This window comes from Gossypium arboreum, chromosome 8 (assembly GCF_025698485.1).
Source record: "Gossypium arboreum isolate Shixiya-1 chromosome 8, ASM2569848v2, whole genome shotgun sequence".
Lineage (NCBI taxonomy): Eukaryota > Viridiplantae > Streptophyta > Magnoliopsida > Malvales > Malvaceae > Gossypium > Gossypium arboreum.
Genome location: NC_069077.1, coordinates 132643790 through 132666493, shown reverse-complemented (window position 1 = coordinate 132666493; position 22704 = coordinate 132643790). Strand labels below are relative to the sequence as shown.

General features: G+C 32.0%; 2 protein-coding genes across 9 annotated transcripts; one reads left to right on the top strand and one right to left on the bottom strand.

Moving 5' to 3' along the window:
- Positions 1-803: 803 nt before the first annotated feature.
- LOC108467431 (UDP-galactose/UDP-glucose transporter 2-like) lies at positions 804-3383 on the bottom strand. 8 transcript variants are annotated; one of them, XM_017768037.2, is made up of 6 exons: positions 2963-3383; positions 2833-2861; positions 2565-2737; positions 2230-2472; positions 2048-2149; positions 804-1408 (listed from the first exon to the last, which is right to left on the bottom strand). In XM_017768037.2, exons 1-6 carry the CDS (start codon positions 2974-2976, stop codon positions 1289-1291), a joined length of 681 nt encoding a protein of 226 aa, XP_017623526.1. In that variant the 5' UTR covers positions 2977-3383; the 3' UTR covers positions 804-1288. The 8 variants fall into 8 exon arrangements, with proteins under 8 accessions (XP_017623526.1, XP_017623523.1, XP_052887410.1 ...); XM_017768034.2 differs by having other exon boundaries at positions 804-1211; XM_053031450.1 differs by having other exon boundaries at positions 2565-2704.
- Positions 3384-7469: 4086 nt separating this feature from the next.
- LOC108469453 (ankyrin repeat-containing protein BDA1-like) lies at positions 7470-9242 on the top strand. The gene is made up of 2 exons (XM_017770334.2): positions 7470-8183; positions 8312-9242. The coding sequence occupies exons 1-2, from the start codon at positions 7611-7613 to the stop codon at positions 9080-9082; spliced, it is 1344 nt and encodes a 447-aa protein (XP_017625823.1). The 5' UTR covers positions 7470-7610; the 3' UTR covers positions 9083-9242.
- Positions 9243-22704: the final 13462 nt, after the last annotated feature.

Genomic DNA, 22704 nt, shown 5'->3' with positions numbered 1-22704 from the left:
CAAAAATTTGTGGCGTTTATTTAAAAAAATGCCGCTAAAGACCATGGCTTTTAGCGGCGCTTTTTTTACAAACGCCGCTAAAGACCATGACCTTTAGCGGCGCTTTTCCCACAAACGCCGCTAAAAATCATGAATTTTAAAAAAGTTATTTTATTTTAATTAAATAATATTTATTTTTATGTTAAATATTATATTATGTTTAATTTTGAAATTTGAACTTTAAACTATATACTTTTTAAGGATAAATAAAAATATTAATTAAATTAAATTTTCCATTAAAATTTAAACTTCAAAACTAAATATAAAAATTAATGAATTTAAATTTAATACATAAACATTGATTCAATACGTAATTTAATACATAAAAAAACAAACACACACATAGAGACACACAAAGTATTACAATTTCTAAAACAAAATTCATCCTGGTGAGAATATAATGCCAAATCATCATCACCTCTCATTGCAATGCCTACAAATCATCATCACCTCTCATTTGCAATTCTCCTATCCTTCTGCATATATTTATATCCATTTATCCCACCCAAGATGTTGCGAAAAAACATGCTTTCTCAAAGGTGATATATTTAAACAAGGTGACCAGTTTCCTCCTAGAAAAGAAGTTGGCTTCATATCTAACCATACTATAGATGATGACCGCAAAACTTAAAACACTTTCCATGCTATTTCTAAACCCAAACCCTTCTTTAATAGAAGACATCAATTGGTACGGCATATCATGTTTAACTGCTAATTAAACTCCAGACATAGTACTTTCCCAATAATTACAAAGTGGCAAAACGTTTGGAAAATGTTGAGATGAATGATATTAGCATCATTGAACCTAGCAATTTCAACTGAAGCAACAAATCAGCAATCACACCCTTAAAGTTACAGCATTTTTTCCCTAATATTTCACCATGAACATTATTTCCTACACACCAAGACTAATAGCGAATACTAAAAAGTAGTAATGCATTTTAAATATTAGCATTTAACTTTCAAAATTATAATAAATAGGACTGGCATATCACTGATAGATCATAATTCAATGATAAAACTGCAAAACATAAAACATTAACCATGGCAATAGCTTCCTCTACATCATCCTTGTTTCTTCCAACTACGCGTCCTTTTAAAGATTCGAGCGCATCTCTAAGCTTCTTCAAAAGGACATGTTTCTCCAGTGATGCTGCCTCCCTGAGTCTAGCCTGAATCCAATAAATGACTATAGTTTGGTCACATGACAATCTGTAGGGATTAAAATTAATAATAGTCCCAATGCTTCTCAATTGTTAACAGAAACAGCAGACGAAAAGAGAAGAATGACTCGCATGAACAGACTTCGCAGAGAGCAACCTAGTTCTTCAAGCCAGTGATAATCCAAGGAGCATAAACAAATCATAACCTATAAACCAAAATTTATCAATCAACTGATCGCTTAATGCCACTCAAGCAGAACATTGAGCTAACCTTTTAGCATTAGATTTAAACACAAACCAACTTATAAGTAGTCTCAAACAACCTATCTTCAATTCTTTAGATTCTTCATAAGGCACAAATAAGTCAATTTAAAGGTAGAAAACTTATACAAATGTCTTTAGCAATCTATCTAAGAAAACTGCAACAACTAAATTAACTTTGAAAGGAGAAAATAAAACAAACGGTACACTATCTGTAGGCAGAAGGAAAAAAAAATATAGCTTTGTCCATGTCAAACACTACCAAAAAGAAAAGAAAGAATCAAAATGTACAAGGAATGCTCTGGCACACATTAACAAAATGCTGACCAAGACTAAATCTCATGACTCAACAAGAAAGAAAGCCGCCTATGTTGAAGGTAAGCCATTTGCTGGTAAAGGATTCTTAAGGGATAGCAAAAATAGGTTAGCAAAAATATGTTCAAGAACTTCACATTTAGAACATCCTCACATGAAATATAAGAGGATTCAACTGTCCTCTTAAGCAAAAACAAGTAGTCAGTAGATTGCCATAGCTTGCATCATAGAGAATCAAAATAAGTTCAAAATGAAGAGTTAAAATTTACCTCAGAACACGAATTCCGTGCTTCGAATACTTCTCCTGTTAAAATCCTAGGTGGGATCAATAATGGCAAACCAACGACAGTGGAGCAAAACAGCATTTCCATCTAACGTCACCATAAAAAATGTATAACATTAAACGTACTACTTTTTTCACATGTTTAAACCATCATCAGCAAAAAATCACCTGTGTTGTTTCAGGGTTCATGTTGAAGATAATTTCTTGCAAATTACCCAGAAAAGAATCCATTACAAGAGCACCAATCACCATTATTACACCAATTACACTGAAGCTTGGTGAAGTTTGTGCATCAGCTAAGGTGAAAAGGATCAAACCCAGTACTAAAAGTATTGCAGAAACATATTCGTGTGCTGGGTATTTTCGTCTCAAACCAGGTATGAAGGCACCCATTACCATCACTGGAAGAACCTAAAGATATCCATAATGAAGCTTTAAAAAAAAAAACGCAAAAACAAGAACAATGTTGTGAAGAGTGAAAATTTTCAACTTTGGGGGTTTACTTTGGTGGATTTAAACATGAGCTGCGCTGGGTAATTGAGGAAAGCTAAAGATCCTTTTGTGAGGCCGTGAGAGCCCATGAGAACAGCAGAGAGTTTCACATAAGTCTTCCATGGGTTCACCATTTTCTTCGGACTGAAACCTTGAAGGTAAATCAGAAAAAGGTAGACGAACCCTTGGACAAATGTGAAGTATCAGCCATAGCTGAACACAAAAAATTAATATAAATAAATTGAAAATAATTACCAAAATAAAAACTACAGCAGTTACCTGAACTGGAGTCTATTGTATACATATTCCTGAAAAGCAGCAAATATCAAAAAAATAAAATTCTTAAAATGATGCATTTAAACTTTGTTTGGTTGCCAAGAAAATGGAAAAAGAAAAGAAAAAGAAAAACCTCGCAAATGCCATTGACAAGGTAACCAAAGAAGAACCCAGAAGAGCAAATGAGAAACTGCTTCCATTTAGGTCTATCAGAAAGTGAAATCCCAAACAAAAAACGAGCACATAAACAAAACAATAAAAATCAAACAATCAACAAAACCCTAGCATGAGCATTGGCTCTTTCTTCTCAGCCGAATCTCCACCAGATTTCCTAGAACTCCTCTTTCTACTACTACCTTTGAAGAAATGAAAAGGAAAAAGAAGTGTGATTGGTGTAGGTGTATTGACTTGTGTTGCAGGAAATGGGAAATTTGGGGGCAAATTTTGAGAGTTATTTGGGGGATTTAGGGCGCGACGAAGATGAGAAGAAGAGGGAGTAACGAGCGGGTAACAAAAAAGGGATAAATGGGAAATTTGGGTAACAAATTTTGTGGCATTTTACCTAAAAAACGCCACTATTGTTTAATTTAAATTTTTATATTTTTTCTATTTTTTATTTTTTCTTTCAAATTTTTGTGCTGAGATTATCATTTTTAAATTTTTTTAATTTTGAATATTAAAATTTTAACTAAAATATGGACTAAAATATTAAATATTAAATATTAAATATTAAATATTTAAGTTTTTATTTTTATTTTTATTTTTATTTTTAAATTTTTATTTTTAAATTTTAAATTTTTTGAAGATTTTTATAATTTTAAATTAACATATAAAATACAAAAGGAAACTTTAAGAGAAATAAAATAGAATCGATGAATTAAAAAATACAAAATTTTGATTTAATCCTTTAAAATTATAAAGATATAGGCTATTAAATGGTGAAATAGCATTTGTACTATTATAAAAGTATAAAATTTAATTTCGCCACCCAAAAAAAAAATCTAACTTCGCACCTGCTTTGAATTGTCTTGACAATATTTGCAAGTTTCAAAAGTCACCATCAAGAATTTTATTTTTCACTTGAACTAAATTAAAATTGTAACCAAGTTGTCAATGTACCTTCGTTTTCTAAAAGGATCAAGTTATGTTATATTTAATTCTTTTAAAAATTTCAATTTAATCCTACACTTAGGAGTGATACAACAATTTAAGTTCGGATAACAAAATTAAAATTAAAACTTTATGATTATAACCAAAATAACAATTAATTTTTATATAAACTTTTAAATTAATTTTATATAAACTTTTAATAAATATATGAGTTAAATAATATCTTTTCGCATAGGAGTGTTAAATCTTAAAAAGAAAAAGTAATTCTCTTAACATACTTTAACAAATTGAATACTAAACCACTTAATCAGTAAAAGATAAAATATGAGATAAGGATTTGTACTTTTCAGAAAAATTAAAATTTAATCATTATATTTCTATTCTTAAGAATTTAATTCCTCCATGTTTCAAATTTCGAATTTAAGTTTAATTGTTAAAATTACTTTATTATTATTATTAAATTCGTTAGGGATTTAGGATGTCGAATTTGGGAATGGGTGATAATATTTTAGGGATTTAGGATAAGGAAGAAGGGGGAAATAGAACTGGGGAAAAACGGGGAAAATGTTAAGTGTATCAAATGTGGGTAAAAAATAAGACAGCTAAACGACGAAGTTTTGAACAAAATAATTTAACATTAGCAGCGTTTATAACCTAGCGCCACTAAAAATGCACCAATTGCGGCATTTAGGGTTTTAGGGGTTATAGTTTAGTGTTTAGGGCTTGTTAGGGTTTAAGGGTTTACTATTTTAGGGGTTATAGATTAATGTTTTATTTTTCTTTGGGGTTTAGGATTTTAGGTGTTATATAACTTTTAGTGGCGTTTTACCAAAAGCGCCGCTAATGCTCTGTTTTTAGCGGCATTTTTGTTAAAACGCCGCTATTGCTTTGTGTTTTACAATTTTTGCGGCGTTTTTTGATAAAACGCCGCTAAAAACGCCGCTAAAGCCCTATTTTCCTGTAGTGTCATGAAAAGCCTATACGAGCATGCGATGTATACGAAGAAAAATAGAGTTGGTGACATCATGATCGTGTGCTTATACGTGGATGATATAATTTTCACGGGAAACAATCTAGGTATGTTCAATGATTTTAAGAAAGTTATGATTAAAAAATTTGAAATGAAAAATATTGGAGAAATGTCTTACTTTCTTAGAGTCGAAGTAAAACAAATGAAAGATGGAATATTTGTGTCTCAAAAGAAGTATGCAAAATAGATTTTAAGAAAATTCAAAATGAAATATTACAATCAGGTGGCGACGCCAGTAGAACCGAGCATGAAATTAAGTGTTGATTCATCTAGAGAGTTGATAAATCCTACATTGTTTAAAAGTATCGTTGGAAGTTTAAGGTACTTGACTATCACGCAGCTAGACATCATGTACACAATGGGAAAAGTTTTAAGCAATCAAACGTTATGTCACTTGGTTATTAACCAAAAGTTATCACTATTCGTAGTGATGAGTTATGTTTCTTATTACCAAAAGTTATGTTACTTAATTATTAACAAAAAATTACAATTATTCAAATAGATATCTATTGAAGAATTGTGTTTATTGCTAAAAAATGTTACTATCTATTTGGATGGTTATATCTTTATGAAGAGACAGAGGAACTCCTATAAATAGGAGTCAAATTTCATTTGTTTGACCCACAAAAAACATAAAAACTTTTGTTTCTTTTGGTTCTCCTTCATGTTCTATTATTGTTAGATGGTTCTATAAAAAATTTGTTGCAGAATTTCTTTATAGAGATTGATATTTTTACTATTCTCCAATCAATGCTCAATGGACTATTTTCATTAGTGCAAAACGTAGACAATCATTAGAATTTATTGTACCCTCAAGGTTCATTTTCCAATAACTCTTTTGTATACTAAAATATAAATAGAGTCAAATAAAACTTAAAAAAAAAAAAGTAATCATTGATACACGAATTCTTCATTAATTTTTTATAATTCTAATTTATCCCTGGTCACCGTCAATTTAAAAGGAAAAAAAAAGAGAGACAAACATAGATACACCTGCTTCTGAAAGAGGCATACATCATCCACTTCGATAACAGAAACAAAATATATTAAACTAAAGAAGAGACGGTGGTGGAGAACTAAAGAATACGCTTTGTGGTGTGCATACGTAAAAGAGTATGGACCGAGTGAGTGGTGGGGAAGAACATGTAGACAAAATCTCTAAAGTAAAACATGTAAACAAACACCCATTAGCAAATAGAAAATTACGAACCAAGAGAGGTTAGGAAGAACATAGCTTTGGGCTATACGAATTACACTCTTGTTCAACTCTCAATTGACTAGTTTTTTACGCTGTTAAAGAAACATATTGGAATTCCAACGTCATAAAAAATTACTTTAGAAGTGAATTCTCTGTTAAACTCTAATCTTACCATTGGAGAACCATCATTGAGTTCTAAATTTTCTTGTTGTACATAAAAAAAAAACTGCCCAAATTTCCGAAAAGATTATGGTCTAGTGGTGATTCGAGTTGTTTAACAGAGCTGTATTGTTGAAGACCCCATATTCTCCACGTCAATGGTAGGAAAAAGAAGTGAAAAAAGAGAGTAAGAAATGCTAGGAGCTAAGCATATTTAAGTTCTTGTATTTACGTAACCTACGCAAACATACTTGCCATTATTGATATTAGGCAAGTTCAGCTTGTTACAATATAATGATATTTAGCAAAACAAAAAGAAGTGAATTCTCTTTAGTTCACTAATTATAAATAAAACTTGAGTGGACATTAAACAAAAAAAAAGAAAAAAAAACCAGGAGACACCCTCTTTATCAGATTCTCTTCTCCAAGTCTTAAAGGTCGAACAGACTCTGGAAAAAAACTTGAAACAGGTGAGTTGAGCCTCGAGTTGATAAGGGAATGCTCAAAAAGCCATGAAAAGGAAAAGCCAGAAGCAAAGAGCTCTTCTATTTTCTTTTGTTGGGTGTTTTGGATACTAGAAAATCTGCTTCAAAACAACGTTGAGGTTTCATATCTAAGAACATCACATCTAAGCCAAGGGAATAAATAAAATAACAAAAATTTTGATTAATTAGTCACATTAGATTATTTTTACACCATAGTAATTAATGATTTAGTGATTAAATTATAACAAATCGATAATTTTAATAATTATATCATAATTTTATAAAATTTAGTAAGTAAAATATAATTTAAACCATATATAAATGATTAAATTTGTAATTCACCTAAAGCCAAACTATCATTTTCATATTCTGGTAGGCCACTGGTTATTTATTCTTTGCCTTACAGTGCGAGGAGAATTATGACGAAGATTAACGTTTTCAGATTCCATCTTTATTTTCGTTAATATACAATAAAGATATCAAATCTTTCAGATTTCTACAAGCTTCTTTTATGCTGCTTTCCATGTAACAAAAGTAAAAGTACTAGTAAAAAAATAAACATATCCAACTTAAGACAATTACTTCTTTTGCTTGCTTGCTTGCATTGCAAGCCAAATATGGCTATGTTTCAAAATTCCATTCCTAGTCCAATGGGCAACGATTTACTTTTCCCGTCAAGCTTCATGGTTAAGATTTTCAATCATCTAAAATATACAGAATTGTTCCCTTGAACAAGGAAAGCTGATACTGCATTTTTCAGCGCTGCCAAGGATAACAACAACAACAAGATCAAGTAGAAATGGAATCAAGGTTGTTCGAAGCAGCTCGTTGTGGAGATATATCTACATTTCACTCATTACTCGAGGAAGATCCATTTCTGCTCGACCGAGTTGCCTTAAACCCAGTCTATAATCCTCTACACGTATCCACATTAGCAGGACAGGCGGAAATCTCAAAGGAAATCGTGAGCAGAAAGCCGGTATTCACTAGGGAGCTAAACGAAAATGGTTTTAGTCCTATACATGTCGCTTCAGCAAATGGGCACATTGAGATAATAAGAGAGCTTATGAGGGTTGGATACGATATATGCCTTTTGAAGGGGAAAGACGGCAAAGTTCCACTCCATTGCGCGGCTTTAAAAGGGAGAGTGGATGTTGTTAAGGAACTGGTGTGGGCTTGCCCCGAGTCTCTTAAACAAGTGACAGCTTGCGGAGAAACTCCCCTTCATTTGGCTGCGAAAAGCAATCAGATTGAAGCTGCAAGGGTATTGATTGAAGAGATAAGGAGGTTACAAATGATGGAAATCTTGAACTGGAAAGACACCGAGGGCAACACCGTTTTACATCAGGCAACCTTCAATAGACAACATGAGGCAAGTCTAGTTACAATTACCTTTCATCTTTTCTTATTCATTTTTTCATTTCTTGCCCTACGTTAAGCTAAATATGATGTATAGCATATAGATTGTGTTGTAAGGAATGGATCAATACTGGTTTGCAGATTATAAGTCTATTAATCGGTGGAGAAGCACTTTCTTGTGGGGTTAACATAAATTCCGTAAACACCAGTGGGTTCACACCGAAGGATGTCCTGGATCTTTTGCTCCAAACTGGAAGTGATTTTCATGATATTCATATTTATCAGATGTTTCAGCAAGCTGGGGCTGTGACAGCTCAAGAAATAACAAGGGACCCTGCTTATTTCCGAGCTCAAACGGAACCCACAAACACCACGCATATAGTTCAATCTGCTTGTTCATGGAACCTATGGAAGGAACTAATGAAAGAGGTGGCGGAATCATCAACCGAAACCCAAAATGCACTAATGGTGGTGGCAGTCCTTATAGCATCGGTCACGTACCAAGCGATTCTCAGCCCTCCGAGTGGTTTTTGGGATGGGGATAAACGAAATTCGCAGACCGTCACAGTTCAAAAGAGAACCATGATGCCTGGAGAAGCTGTGATGGCAGATGACCCTGAAGTATTTGCTGTGTTCATTGTGTTCAACGCAATTGGTTTCTTTGCATCGCTTGCGATGATATCTCTGCTTACAAGTGGATTCCCTCTGAGAGCAGGCTTACGGTTGGCCATAATTTCAATGACGGGAACTTACGTAATAGCAGTGATCTACATGGGTCCGACGAAAATGAGGGAAGTGTATATAGTGGTAATTTTCATGGGGCTTCTGTTTGTTGCGGAGTTGGTACGGTTCACTATGTGGTTGCTCAAGAAATGGGGAGTTCTTGCTGATATAAGGAGCCGACCGCATTAGACGAATCCACTCAAATGAGTTTTAGAATATTATTCCTTGGTATCTTTTGGACATAATTACATGTTCTGTAGAATATCTTGTCATGTACCATTGTTCATAATATAACATGAAAGCAAAACAAAAAAGGAATCTCATAATTTATTTTTCTTTTCATATATAAGGTTGTTGAAATTTTATCTTAGATATTGGAATTGAGATGTTTTTTTTTTAATCAATAAAAGGAGCCTTAGCATCCAAAAACAAGAGTTGGATATTATAACTAGCTAAATAGATATGAATTCGAAAGATTATTCGTGTCAATTCGAGCCCGTAATGATCCTAGCTCGAAAAAAAATTTAAGTTTAGAAGATTTTGAGTCCAAGATTAATCTGACCCGAGTCTAAAATAAATCCAACCTAAAGTCTAAAAAACCTAAATTTATAACTAAACAATCATAATAAGCATTAATAATTAATGTACTTTTATAATATTACTTAAAATAAAAAATATGAATAAAAAATATTTCTTTATTTTATTTTATGAAAATGTTATGTAAGCCTTGCGTATTTATTTTAAAATTTTATGAATAGGAAAAATAATTAATAATAAATTTTATGTTGAATTATAAAGCGAATTTTTTAAAAAATATTAATTTAATATAAAATATTTTCAATACTATAATTATATATGTATAGTAAAAATATAAAATTAATAATTATTAAAATCTATAAAATTTAACTTTAATAACAACATAAAATATATAATGACAAAATATATTAATTTAACAATATGATAACTTGTGTTATACTTATCACAAATCACAAATGACTAAGCATGATTTATTTACAATATTAATAGCATTACTAATAAATTCAATTTTAAACCATATATTTTAAATAAAAATTATCTATAACAATAAAAATTAAAATATTTAAAAGTTGTTTAAAAATAAAAAAATTGTCAAATAGAATATATTAATAAAGAAAATATTCTGAAATTCATAAAATTTTGTAAAATCGTACAAATATATAAATCAAAATTTTAATACAATTACATAAAACTAAGCCATACTCCAAAGTTCCGAAGTTGAGCAACATCCAAAATTTGCCTCCACCATACACTGCATTTGTTTTGTATAACAAGATTTATGAATAATTGAATGGATTAGGATATTGGAGGATGCTAGTAATATGGATATGATATTATATAATAGAGTAAGAGGGTTAATTTTTAAATGTACGAAAAGTATAAAAATTCAGAATATATTTCAAGTAGTATAATAATAAAAATAATATATAATGTACTACTATTATATATAATTATAATTATATTATAGATTATAATAAAAGTATAGTATTATATGATATTATAATTTTAATCATTGATGCATATATATAAACAATTAATACTTTATACATACTATATGATATGATATAACATTATATAGTATAATAGGAGGCTAATTTTTAAATATATGAAAAATAAAGGACCTAAAATATATTTCAACCAGTATAATAATATATGATAATATTTAATATATAAGGTACTACTATTTTATATAATAATTATTATATTATATATTATATATTATATATTATAATAAAAGATATATTATTACATGATATTATAATGTTTAATCATTGATTCATATATATAAACTATTAATATATTATATACTATATGATGACATAACATTATATAATATAGTAGGAACGCCAACTTTCAAATGTACAAAGTATGAGATTTAGAGCATTATTCAACCAAGTATAATAATAAAAATAGTATATGATAATAATTAATAAATTATGTACTACTCTACTATTATAGTATGTGATATAGTCTTATATAATTAAATAATATATTTTCTAAATATTAATATATATAACTATTATTAGATTATTAGATTATAATAAAAATATAGTATCAATAGTTATGTATAATTTAGTATATCAAAATATATGTTTATAATTATAACTAGTAATACATAAAATATTATTAAATTTTAATATCTTAATAAATTATTATTTTTATTAAATTAGATTTTGAATTTGGCTTTAACTTTTACAAATTATATTTGGGTATCGGGTTTAATTTCTTTTTATTTTGGACTTGAGATTTGCGCTACAATTAATTTATTTTGATTTTGGGAAATAATGAGTATATTATTTGGGTTTGAGCTTAGTATAATATATTTGAGTTTTAGAGTAAATATTTTAGAATATAAATATTAGGTTTATAAATTTAATAAGAAAGATAAAAAAAAGTTATTTGATTGTCCATATAATATAATATTTTCGTTAATTCATATAATATCATAGAATAATAAATTTTACATACAATAAGCACTTTAATTATTTTATATGAAAGAACTCTATTACATATATGTAATTTGTGCATTTTATAAGACAAATTTGAATTGTGTTGGCAGCGTATAAAAGTAAAATGGATTATTACATTTAAAATTAAAATATTTATAACTTATAAAATTCAAAATTATTTGAATCCATGAAAGCCCGCCCGACTCGATCCGAGCCCAAATTTGAGTCTGAAAGGTTCAAGCTCAAGATAATTTGAGCCCTAATAGACCCAAAACTGAGAAAGTCCAAGCTAAATAAAATCGAAATTCAAAATAAGCCCAATCCGAGCTCGCCTGAGCTTGCCCATTTGCCAACTCTATTTGATACATAGTAGTCCCAATGGCATTAAGCAAGAAAGTTCACGTGGAGCATCATTACGAACATAAAGCTAGTCACTCCAGTTACAAACATCTGAGGGAGAAGACAACTTTATTTCCCATAGATAGACCATCTGTATTAAGTTTTAGCCAACCAATTTGCGGTTTCTACCAATAGAGGAAAGGTCTACGATAAATTCACAAAGACGAAGGTAAATATCATGTACCAAGGAATTTTTGGTTTTTGATACCATACTTTGGGCTTCATTCCAATTGCTATTTTTGGAGTGTGTCTCGCATTTTACACACGTCGTCTCAACGAGAAAACTAGTTTTGTCTCAACGACGCGAAGATGTTCGAAGCAGAGACAAAACAGAGACGACGTCCTGACGACGCAACACGGAACATCACGATGAGGAGTTGCAATGACGCGACGTGTTCCCCACATAAATGAGTTTCTTCTCTTAGTTAAACTCTGCTATCTTTTCCCAGTTAAACTTTGATTATACCATATATATTTTAGTCAAATTAGTTGTCGCGTGTGAAAATGATATGTGAATTGTGCAAGTATACACGTCGAACCAAGTAATAAAGTGATAAGTGAGATCGTTTCCACAGGGCTCGAATTAGGTATACAAATGGTCAAGTTATTGTAATAAAGTTAGATTAATCTTATAGCAAAATAATGATAAGAATGCAATGGTAAACAAAAGGAATATTAATGTGAACAAAATGTGTAACTGATGAATAATTGAAAATGTTATGACAATGCAAGAGTAAAAATGTAATAACAATTACGAAAATGATTAAATGAATAATATGTAATTGAACAAATAAACAACTAAGGATGCGATGACAAAGATACTACGACAAGGGATAACAGATATACAATGTTGACATGGAAGGTCGAGATTACTAAGAACCTACCCTTTCTGTCAGAAATTCCTCGGCAAAATCGTAATTAATCTATTGCTCAGAAGAGTTCTAAAGTGGTCTACTTATTTTGATAGCAAAAAACCTTAAGTTACCTTGCCCGTGTCTATACTGTTTCCTTCTATATGAATGTTGCTCTATGTCTAGAGTCTACTACAAGCATCTGTCGAGTACTTGCTCATATAATTCAATTTCAGTCCAACTAATCCAACTTTTTTTCAAAATTAAATTAGTTTATGGGCATGCTGCACAATCGTCTATGTCTAGGGATTGCACGCATACAATTTAGAAATAAAAACAGTTGAATGAAATAGTAAATTAATTCATATCTATGCTTCAACCATTAAAGAAAATAAAAGTTTCATTATGTAATCCCAACCCTATGAGATTTAGCTCATGGGTTGGCAAATAAAATTCAAAACCAAAATATCATTCAACATCGTTTTCATCAAATCAATTCACGGAGAAATAGTTAAGAATAATAGAAGAACGTTGGGAAGACAGCTTTCGCGTGTCCAGTTCACACTCTAGTGGCATAGTGTCCTGTGGTGCCTGAGAGGGACTGCTTTCGTCTTCCTCTTTCTGTTTCTACTCAACCGCTACCTTCTAGTTTCGCCTATGGATCTCCACACTTGTTTGCTTTTTTAGGTTTCCTTATTTGGCGTTTTATAGCCTTTTTCCCTAGGGTAAATCCAACAACTCAAGTTTATCTTCTCCTTTTTAAATTTATTTTTCAACAACCCAAGATTATCTACTCCTCTTTTTAAATTCTTTTTTCTAGGATAAAAACCAATAGCCTAGGATTATCCTCTCCTCTTTTTTAGGCAGATTTTTCTGGTACAAGTATAGTTGGGGTGAAATTGGTATGCGTTAAGTGTTGACTTGGTTTTTTTGGAATTTCCACGACATTTTTCCCCGACAAACCTTCACTCTATTTTTTGTTCCTCAACCTGCACCTACCAAATCACCGAATACAACCCTATCACAAGCAATTAAAAGTACCTAATATTTAAACACAGTCCAAGCTCCTCATGCAATGATAAAAATACTAGTGAAATGTCCTATAATGCTACTAAATGTACCTAAGTACAAGTAATTAACTAGGTCTAAAGGCATGAAATATAACTCTTAAAAAGAGTTATCATTAGCCTTCTAATCTTAGCCTATAAAAAAGGCCTTCAGTAACCTTAAGGAACAAAAATAACACAACACAAGATTTTTTGGGAACATTAAGAAGAGAACTTTGAGAGAGCTTTTAGGGAATTTTGTGTTTTAGCCAGAAAGCTTGGTATTCGGGGTTTAGGGCTTGTTTTAGAATTTCTCCATCTTGTACTATTTGATTATTTACTCATTAGTGAAGTCTTCTTTTGCCCATAATTTTTTATTCTCTTCATCAGAGGAATTTTTCTATGTAAATATTTGTGTCTAATTTTCTCTATTTCTACTTTCTCGTTGTTTATACTGGTCGATCCCCAACACTATTCAATGACTGATAGTGATTATTATTCTCCACAATGTCAAACCACCAAGCTTGTGTGATGGGGCAGCCTTTAAGGACATGTTCAATGGTTTCTAGATGATTTTTACAAAAAAAGAGCAAGGGCCTTGAGCTTGAAGTCTTTTAAATGTGAGATATTTTTGTAGGTAGAACTTTAAAGGTGCATTTTCAAGTGAAGAAATGGAATTAAGGTGGCAGCTTAACTTTCCCAATAGTGGTCCATAGCTAAGATATTCATGACATTAGATGCCTTTCTTCTTGTCTTTCTCATTCTCTTCCTCGACATCAACACATTCGCTCTTGTTTTTAAGAGTGTTCTTTGATGTCTCAAACTTCTTGAACCTCCTAGCTTACTTTTTAAAAGCCTTGTTGAAGTTCTGAGTAAGTAGAGCAATCTGCACTTGAAGTTCTTCTATAGTAAAAGCATTGGGAATTGGCATTTTTTCAGTAACTTGGAGTGCAATATTGCTTTTTCCTTTAGACTTAACCTTCTTGGGCTCATCCAGATTCAACTCAAAATTTTGTAGGGATCTTATCGACTCATCAATCTTCAAACTTTTCATATCTTTGGCCTCTTCAATGGCAGTTACTTTGACAAAGAATCTTTCAGACAGTGACCGTAAGACCTTCGTTACCAATTTAGAGTTCGAATACTCTTCTCCAAGGTCAAAAACTTGATTTGATAGGTCACACAACTTGACATAAAACTCGTTAATTGTCTCAGAATCTTTCATTCTCAAGGCATCAGATTTGGTGGTTATTATCTGCATCTTAAATTGTTTGATCGTATTAATTCCCTCATGAGTAGTTTGAAGTATTTTCCATGTTCCTTTGCAACAATGCAATTTAAAATATGCTTGAAGTCTTACATATCAATGCCACAAAATATGGCATACGTGGCATTATATTTTGCATTTGCAACTCTCTCTTCTTCATTTGTCCACTCAACCTCAGGCTTAGGAATCTACATCTGCATCAACTATAGGAGCTTTTCAGCTAGTGAGAATAGATTTTTGCCTTTTCATCGATGGACTTAATGTAAGCTTTCATTCTAACCTTCCAGTAAAGATAGTTACCATTGTCAAGCATGGGGGGATGAGTAATCGACAAACCTTTTATTTTTAGTAAAAAGCAACATCAAGATTCACTACTAGATACATTAAGTGTTTGCTCTGATACCAATTGTTGCGACCTTAAATTGCTTATTGGCTCAAAATGAAAATTTCAATGGAAGTGCTATTTTACAGTGGTCATTACGGCTTGGCACTTCAAAAAACTGTACAAACAAAACAAAAATAACACAGAGGTTTGTTTATACAATTTGGTTTTCGTATGCCTATGGAGCCTAATTCATTGAGTAATTTCACTATCTTTTATCACAAATAAAATAAGTGAATCAATCTCTATCACTCTCCAAGTATAAAGATGTCACTTTTGTACCTAAAGACTAGAACACTCACCTCCAAATCCTCCCCTTAAAAACTTGGGCAGTAAACACTTCACCAATTTTTGTACTATCTTAGAAAAACGTTCCTCAATGAACAAATTAGAATACACTTAATAAGCTCTCATTACATAAGCCAGACAAGCCTCAAAGCATATATCAATTTCAGCTTGCTAACATAGAATCTAGGTGAATGCAAAGTAACTCCTTGAAAATAACTAATACATCAATAATAATCAAAACAAAATCACTCCAAGATATGCTCTCCAAAATCAACAGCACTATCTCGATCAAATCTTCACATTCCAAGGACTTAATTGATTCACTCAAATCTAATCTAATATTCAAACTCCAATGATTGGTTGCCATAGATGGACTAAAGTATCCTGAAAATAACAACACATAACCAGGTCCAAATATTTTCTTCATTAAATTGTCAAATCAAATAAGGTAAGTTTTTATTCACCTTAGTGACAGTCTGCATTTGGCACTGACAAGTGCCACTCAATCATTCTCAGCTCATTTTGCCTCAACATAATATAAGTTGTTGTATGTATAGATTATTCAAAATATGTTTTGTATATTAAAATTAAATCTATACATACAATAATTATATCTATAAAAATAATTTAAAATGTCAATAGATCATGTCAAAAAGTTAATGCTTATCATTATATATGACTCAAAAATTTAAAAACAATAAATGTCCTGCATCGCGTGAGTAAAAAACTAGTTAAATAAATATTTTAATTGTATAAATACTTTTTAAAAGAATTAATTAGCCTATTTTTAAAAATAATATTTAAAATATAGTATTTTAAAAATGTTTTTAGAATTAATATATTTTAAAATTAAAACATTTGGAGTATTTATATAAAAATATTTGAAATTATAAACTCAAATCCTTATGTTAGAAAAGAGGTTAAAATACATGCGTCAATTCATCCATAAAATTAAAGTTAATTCAAAATAATAAATTAATATAATTATTAGAAATAAATTTTAACAAAAAATATTTTTGAAATATTATGGTTAAATTTTGACAATATTTTGAAAAAAAATATCAAAATATGTTAAAAACATGGGAGGAACAAAATAGACCAATAAGAAGAAAACAACTTAGCCCAAGCTAGTAGGCTTACCAAGACACCCAACGTAAGGTTCTCTCACATCGTCAAAATCATATATGCATAAATCAAACAATAAAAGTTTCAAAAGAAAACTCGGGGTTATATCCCAATAGTTGGCATTCAATAAAGCCACCCTCGCAACACTATGAATTACCTTATTAAACCCCTACAAACCTATTGGAAGGATAAGGAAGTGCATTTGAGATTTTAGAATGAAGCAGTCATGAATAATCATGCCAAATTCAAAGGTATCATTATGGCCATGGTTTAGCGCCTTAATATAACCCGAAAACAATCATATACAAACATAACATTATCAAGCCCTAGGGACTTCACCCAAGCAAGTGCTTCCCTAACTGAAATAACTTCAACAGTATAGGCTCATAAATACCATGCGAGTAACTTGTGCTGCAATGGCAAAAAACTCCCTTGAGGTCCCTAATCATCGTTCTACAACCTATCACTCCTCATCCAAACAAGGCAACATCAATATTACATTTCATGCAACCCATAGGTGGACAGGTGCTTTTCCGGCTATTTTACCCATCTATCTAAAAAAAATTAATATTTACAAAAATGACCCTGGTTCAAAAACATTCACTAAAATAACATGAAATGAACAGTAGATTTGGATTTTGGGAACCCAATGGCCGTCACTACCTAGTGTTTTGGCCCCATCATTACTTGATGATTGTGTCAAGCTTTACAAAATGATTTTTTTATTAGTTTGGGAATCCAATGGCCGATACCAAGGTATTTTTTTTTAAAATCGTATCATACTGATATACAAAAATACCATTATTTAAAAAAAAATTTGGTTCTGGCCATGTAATGGCCAACACCAAAGACAATAAAAAAAAATTGGTGTTGGCTAGTAGATGACCAGCACCAGGTACAATTTTCGGTTCCCAAGGCACTTTTTTTTCTTTGGGACACTGATGGCCGTCACCAGTTTATTTTTAAAAAAAAATTGGGTGCTGGCCATGTAATGGCCGGCACCAAGTACAATTATCGGCTCCCAATGCATTTTTTTTTATTTTGGAACACAGATGACTGGCGCCAAACCCTATATATAGTGGGTGCTTTGGGTTCTGATAGTGTAAATGGATGAGAAATTTTTTTGAGTGAGTTATCAAAATGAGAGTGCTTTGTAGTATATCATCAAATGAGTTTTTTGTAGTGGATGTTAGATGGGAGTTTTTCGTAGTGTACAACCAAATTTCGGGGTTGAACTATATACTGTCATGTTTTAACGAAGTTAAATTATATATTATCATGTCCACCTTAAAGGTTATGCCATTAAGGGTTGGATGATTTTCTGCGCCATAGATGGCTAACCAATATGTCCAACGCAGATGGACATTATCTATGGTGCAACAGTGTTTATTCCGCAACTTATAAGTGGGGTACTGATGCAATGTAGACCTGATTCAAGTAGAAGACGACTAATTGTGAAGAAACTACTATTCAAAATAATTGTATTATTTCTTTAGAATGTTTGTATTTTTTTATATCTGTAAATTTAATGTAGTTGTTTAGGATTTAAAGTTTCATTTTTATATTTTCGTATTAATTTCTTAGAATGTTTGTATTTTTTGTATCGTAAATTTAATTTAGTCCGTATTATATGTAGTTTGAATTTAAAATTTTCGTATTAATTTTTCCCATCTGTTTGTAGTTTGTTGGGTGTTTAAATTTAATTTAGTGCGTATTATTTTTGTTTGAATTTTATATTTTGTGTATTAATATTGTAGAATGTTTGTATTTTATTGTATCTGTAAATTTAATTTATTGTGTACTTTTACTTATTCAATTATATTTTTTTATTAAATATTTTGAAGTCATTTATTCAAATAAATAATTATTTTAGAGAAATTAAATTAATATTAAAAACAGAATAATTACAAAATAAAGTAAATATTTACAGATAAAAATTAAAATTTTCGTGATCTCGACGACTTCCCTGGCACTGGCCTGTAACGGTCTGGCTGCCTCCGTCGGCGATGCCGTGCACCTTGCTGAGGCGTTTGATAGTTGCTCAGTCCGACCTCTGGTGTCCTGTCCGATGTACTTAGAAATGTAGTATAATCATATATACCATAATTGGGAGTTAAGGGGTATGGCGTGACCGAAGGTGCGGATGGAAAATATCCTCGGTAGTAGGTGCACGTGCTTCCCAATTGAGCTCAGAGTGGTATGAAGACGATTCGGACTGTGTCGAATGTTGAGGCTCGAGGTCATTACCAAAAATATCCAAAAACGTTAGTGGAAATTGGGGCTCAGGCTCGAGCATCGGGTGGTGTGATGAAAAGTCAAATGCTTCACATTAGAGCTCGGGGTAGGGGTTCAAGGTAGAATCCATTTCGATATTCCCGAATGGCAGAACTCAGTTACGGTGCGATCGTGCATTCTTCTATTGCCATCGGGAAGTTTTCAGTTGCGCGTTTTCCTGAATTAGCATATAACGACTTTGGAATATAAATGGCTTTCCGTGTGCCATTTACCACTTTGCGTACTCGCTCGTAGGAGAGATGTAACATCTCGAAATAGGGCCTAAATGGAATAGTGGTTGCGAAACCACAAATATGAGATAGAAAAGCTTATTTCGATTAATTTTTATGATTTACCGAGTGATTAGATGTATGTGTTAGAGTATTGATAAGAAATTTTATAGATCGCATGTTTAATTTGCCTATTAGGGCTTATTTGCAGAAGTTGCTGTAACAGCCCGATTTAGGGCCTAAACTAAACGATGGTTTTAGAACCACGAATTCGAAGTCGAATAATTTATTCCGATTAAGTTTTAAGGTTTATTTATTGATTAAAATATTGTGTAAAAATATCGTTAAGTAATTTTGCTGATAAAGTGCTTAATTGGACTTTTAGGACTAAATTGAAAAAGTTGCAAAATATTTATTCTAATTCATAAGCACTTGATATGGGGGTTTAAAGAGGAGGTCCTTAAATGGTAATTAAACCATTATATTTCGTTTGGATAAAAATGGGGCATTTTAGTCATTTGGTAATTAAAAGAAATAAAAAGGGAAAATAAAGCCAAAATTGACTCATCTTTTTCATGGAGGCCGAAATTAGCATGGGGAAGCCATGGCTAGGGTTTTGAAGCTTTCCAAGCTCAATAGTAAGTCCGTTCTAGCCCCCTTTTTCAAGTTCTTTACGGTTTTGGAATCCCGGTAACTTGATTAAGCTTATTCTAGCAACAATTTAAGCTAGGCTTCATATTTGGAAAAAGACCCATAGGTGAAATGTGTTTATTTTGATGTTTTATGGTAGAATATGAAGGCTGAAATTATGTTAAACAACTTTTGCTAAGCGGTTTTAAGCAAAAATGAGTAAAACGGCTTAATCGGTAAAAGTTGTTATTGTTCATAACTATGTGTTAGAGTGAGAATTTGATGTTGTCATATAAGGGAAAAATGATCAGCATGTCATAAAATATAAGAATAAAGGATGAAGTTTAATTCCCGAGCCTAAGGGCAAAAGTGTAAATATGCAAAAGTTTAGGGGTAAAATTGTAAATTTGCCAAAGTTTGAGTTAAGGACTGTTTTAAATATTAAATTAATTAAATAAGTAAAATATGATGTTTTACATCCCGAAAAATGAGATTTGAATCTAGAATGGGAGAAAAATTGAAAATCGGGAAAGTTGGTAAAATGGCGTTTTAGTATCAAGATAAGTTCATATGTATAATAAGCATTAATTTATGCATGTTTCAATGTAAAATTGATATATTTACTATGATTTTCGAGGTGTTGAAAGTAAGTATAATTATGATGATTCAAATGTTCAATATTAATTCGACATGGAAATGAGAAAGTATGTAAGTTTGTATGTAAATAATACATCATCTTTTTTATGTTTTTGTATTTCAGCATATTTTATGTATTGTAGCTTATTTTTGAATCATAATTGACTATTGGAAGTATGGAATCAAGTATTAGAAAGAGAGAGAAATCCCAGTTGAACCTTCGGAAAGATTGGATGATACAGATGGTATGTAGCTAGGTCACATGTATGGTGCTGAGTGCACATCATGTGTACAAGAGAGCTACGAGACATTATGATGTAGCTAAGTCGCATGGGTGATACTATGTGTACACCATGTAGACAAGAGAGCTACGGGATATATGTAGCTAGGTCGCATGCGTGATTCCAGATGAAGGACAGCATGTAGACAAGAGAGCTACGAGAAAAACTGGCTAGGTCACATGTGTAACACCCCAAACCCAACCCAGACGTTATGACCGGATCCGACATGCCACATCAAAGCGTTCAAAACATTTTATATTGTTGATCCAGAAAAATTTACTTAGTGTTTTAAAAGATAATTTCATTATAGGTTAAAGTGAATGGAAGCTATGCACCAGGTAGGAAACCGAAAAGAGGTGGTGAGTCCATCTGATTTGCTAAGTACCAAGCTCCTTCGGATCCAATCCTAGACATGCAACGTCATGGATATTTCTAGGAAACTGATTTGATTAAGTCATTTTAGGAAAAGTGATTAATTTTGGAAAATACTTTCATTGCGTAAAGCTTTGCTTGTTGTCGTGTTATTTTGAAATCAATTGTTGTTTTTGAAAACGCCTAAAGCTATCCAATTTCAACAGTTAAAATAAGTAATACCTATCTTAGTAATACATATTAAAACCATCAAAAATAATTAAGCGGCCTTATTACAACTTAAAAACCCAAAACTTCAAACGTAAATAAAAGGATGTCCAGTTCACCAGAAGAAAATCAAACTTTCGAGCGGGTGGCCACTCAATTCCCTCACGACTCCAAGCCCACTATGGTTGGGGATTACTGCGTTGATGAAAATAAAAGGGGTGAGTTTGGGGAAACTCTGTGTAAATTAACCCAACCATAGCCTATATCAGCTCAAACCACGAAATAGAATAAGTTGGCCTTAGCCTGAATAGAATTCGAATAAAGCCCATAGGCCCAAAAGCGAGCAGAATGCAGATATTACATGTTTATGCGAAACCCAACCTGATTCATCCATAACACCCCGCATTAGCCTTACACCATGTGGGAGACTACTCGACCCACCCAACCGCTACACACCACGTAAATCGCAGCGAGGTTGCGGATATTGTGACGAAGTCACAAGATACTGATATTGTGGCGAGCCACCGATCAGATATATGTGGCGAGCCACCGGATCGATAATCGTGGCATAGCCACCGTATCAGATATATGTGGCGAGCCACCAGATCGATAATTGTGGCATAGCCACCGGACGCTTCCTCCATAATATAACCCATGTCCCCATGCAACAGATATATAATCATGGCATACATCATACAGAATCAGATCGTCATGCTTTTCAGTCAAAAGTAACCCTAGGGGTATAATGGTAATTTTGTACATAGGGGTATAACAGTAATTTTCCGTACATAGGGGTATTCAAGTAAATTAACTATTCTTAAGGTTTTCATGCATATCATAGCCATTTACATACGATCAGAAACACTTACCGCATTTTCTTACCGACTTGGGCCCGTTGGCCCATTATCCCGTTTTTGGCCTATTAAGCCAAAAAACATCGAAATGCACGGAATCGCACACTCTGCAGTCTTATCACTTTAATTTACCATATACATCAAACTATTAATCTCACGAGCATTCGTACACTCACAAGTTCTCAAAATACCGGCTTTTCGGCTTTTGCCGATCTAGTCTATAAGAGGGTGTTAGTTACACACCTGTTTGCGACAATATGCTGACGAGATCCACACACGAACCGCCTACAATTGGATTACTAACAAGTTAATCTAACTATTCAAATACGAAATACGTATTAACCCCTTACAATATTCGGCCAACCACACCTGCAGATCAAAGTAAGCTTATAAGAAATCAATAAGCAACTCATTAACAAATTTTTGTCAGTGTTTACCACATAATCATAATCATAACTGGAGCTACGAAACTCCAAATCAAGT

Bases quoted from the DNA above. Each gene is read 5' to 3' on its own strand.
- LOC108467431 (XM_017768034.2), bottom strand. The intron at 2,738-2,832 runs GTAACTGCTGTA...CATTTGTCCAAG, and splicing joins TACAATAGACTCCAGTTCAG to GGTTCGTCTACCTTTTTCTG. The intron at 2,150-2,229 runs GTGATTTTTTGC...TGGTGACGTTAG, and splicing joins TGAACCCTGAAACAACACAG to ATGGAAATGCTGTTTTGCTC.
- LOC108469453 (XM_017770334.2), top strand. From the start codon at position 7,611: ATGGAATCAAGGTTGTTCGAAGCAGCTCGTTGTGGAGATATATCTACA. The intron at 8,184-8,311 runs GCAAGTCTAGTT...ACTGGTTTGCAG, and splicing joins CCTTCAATAGACAACATGAG to ATTATAAGTCTATTAATCGG.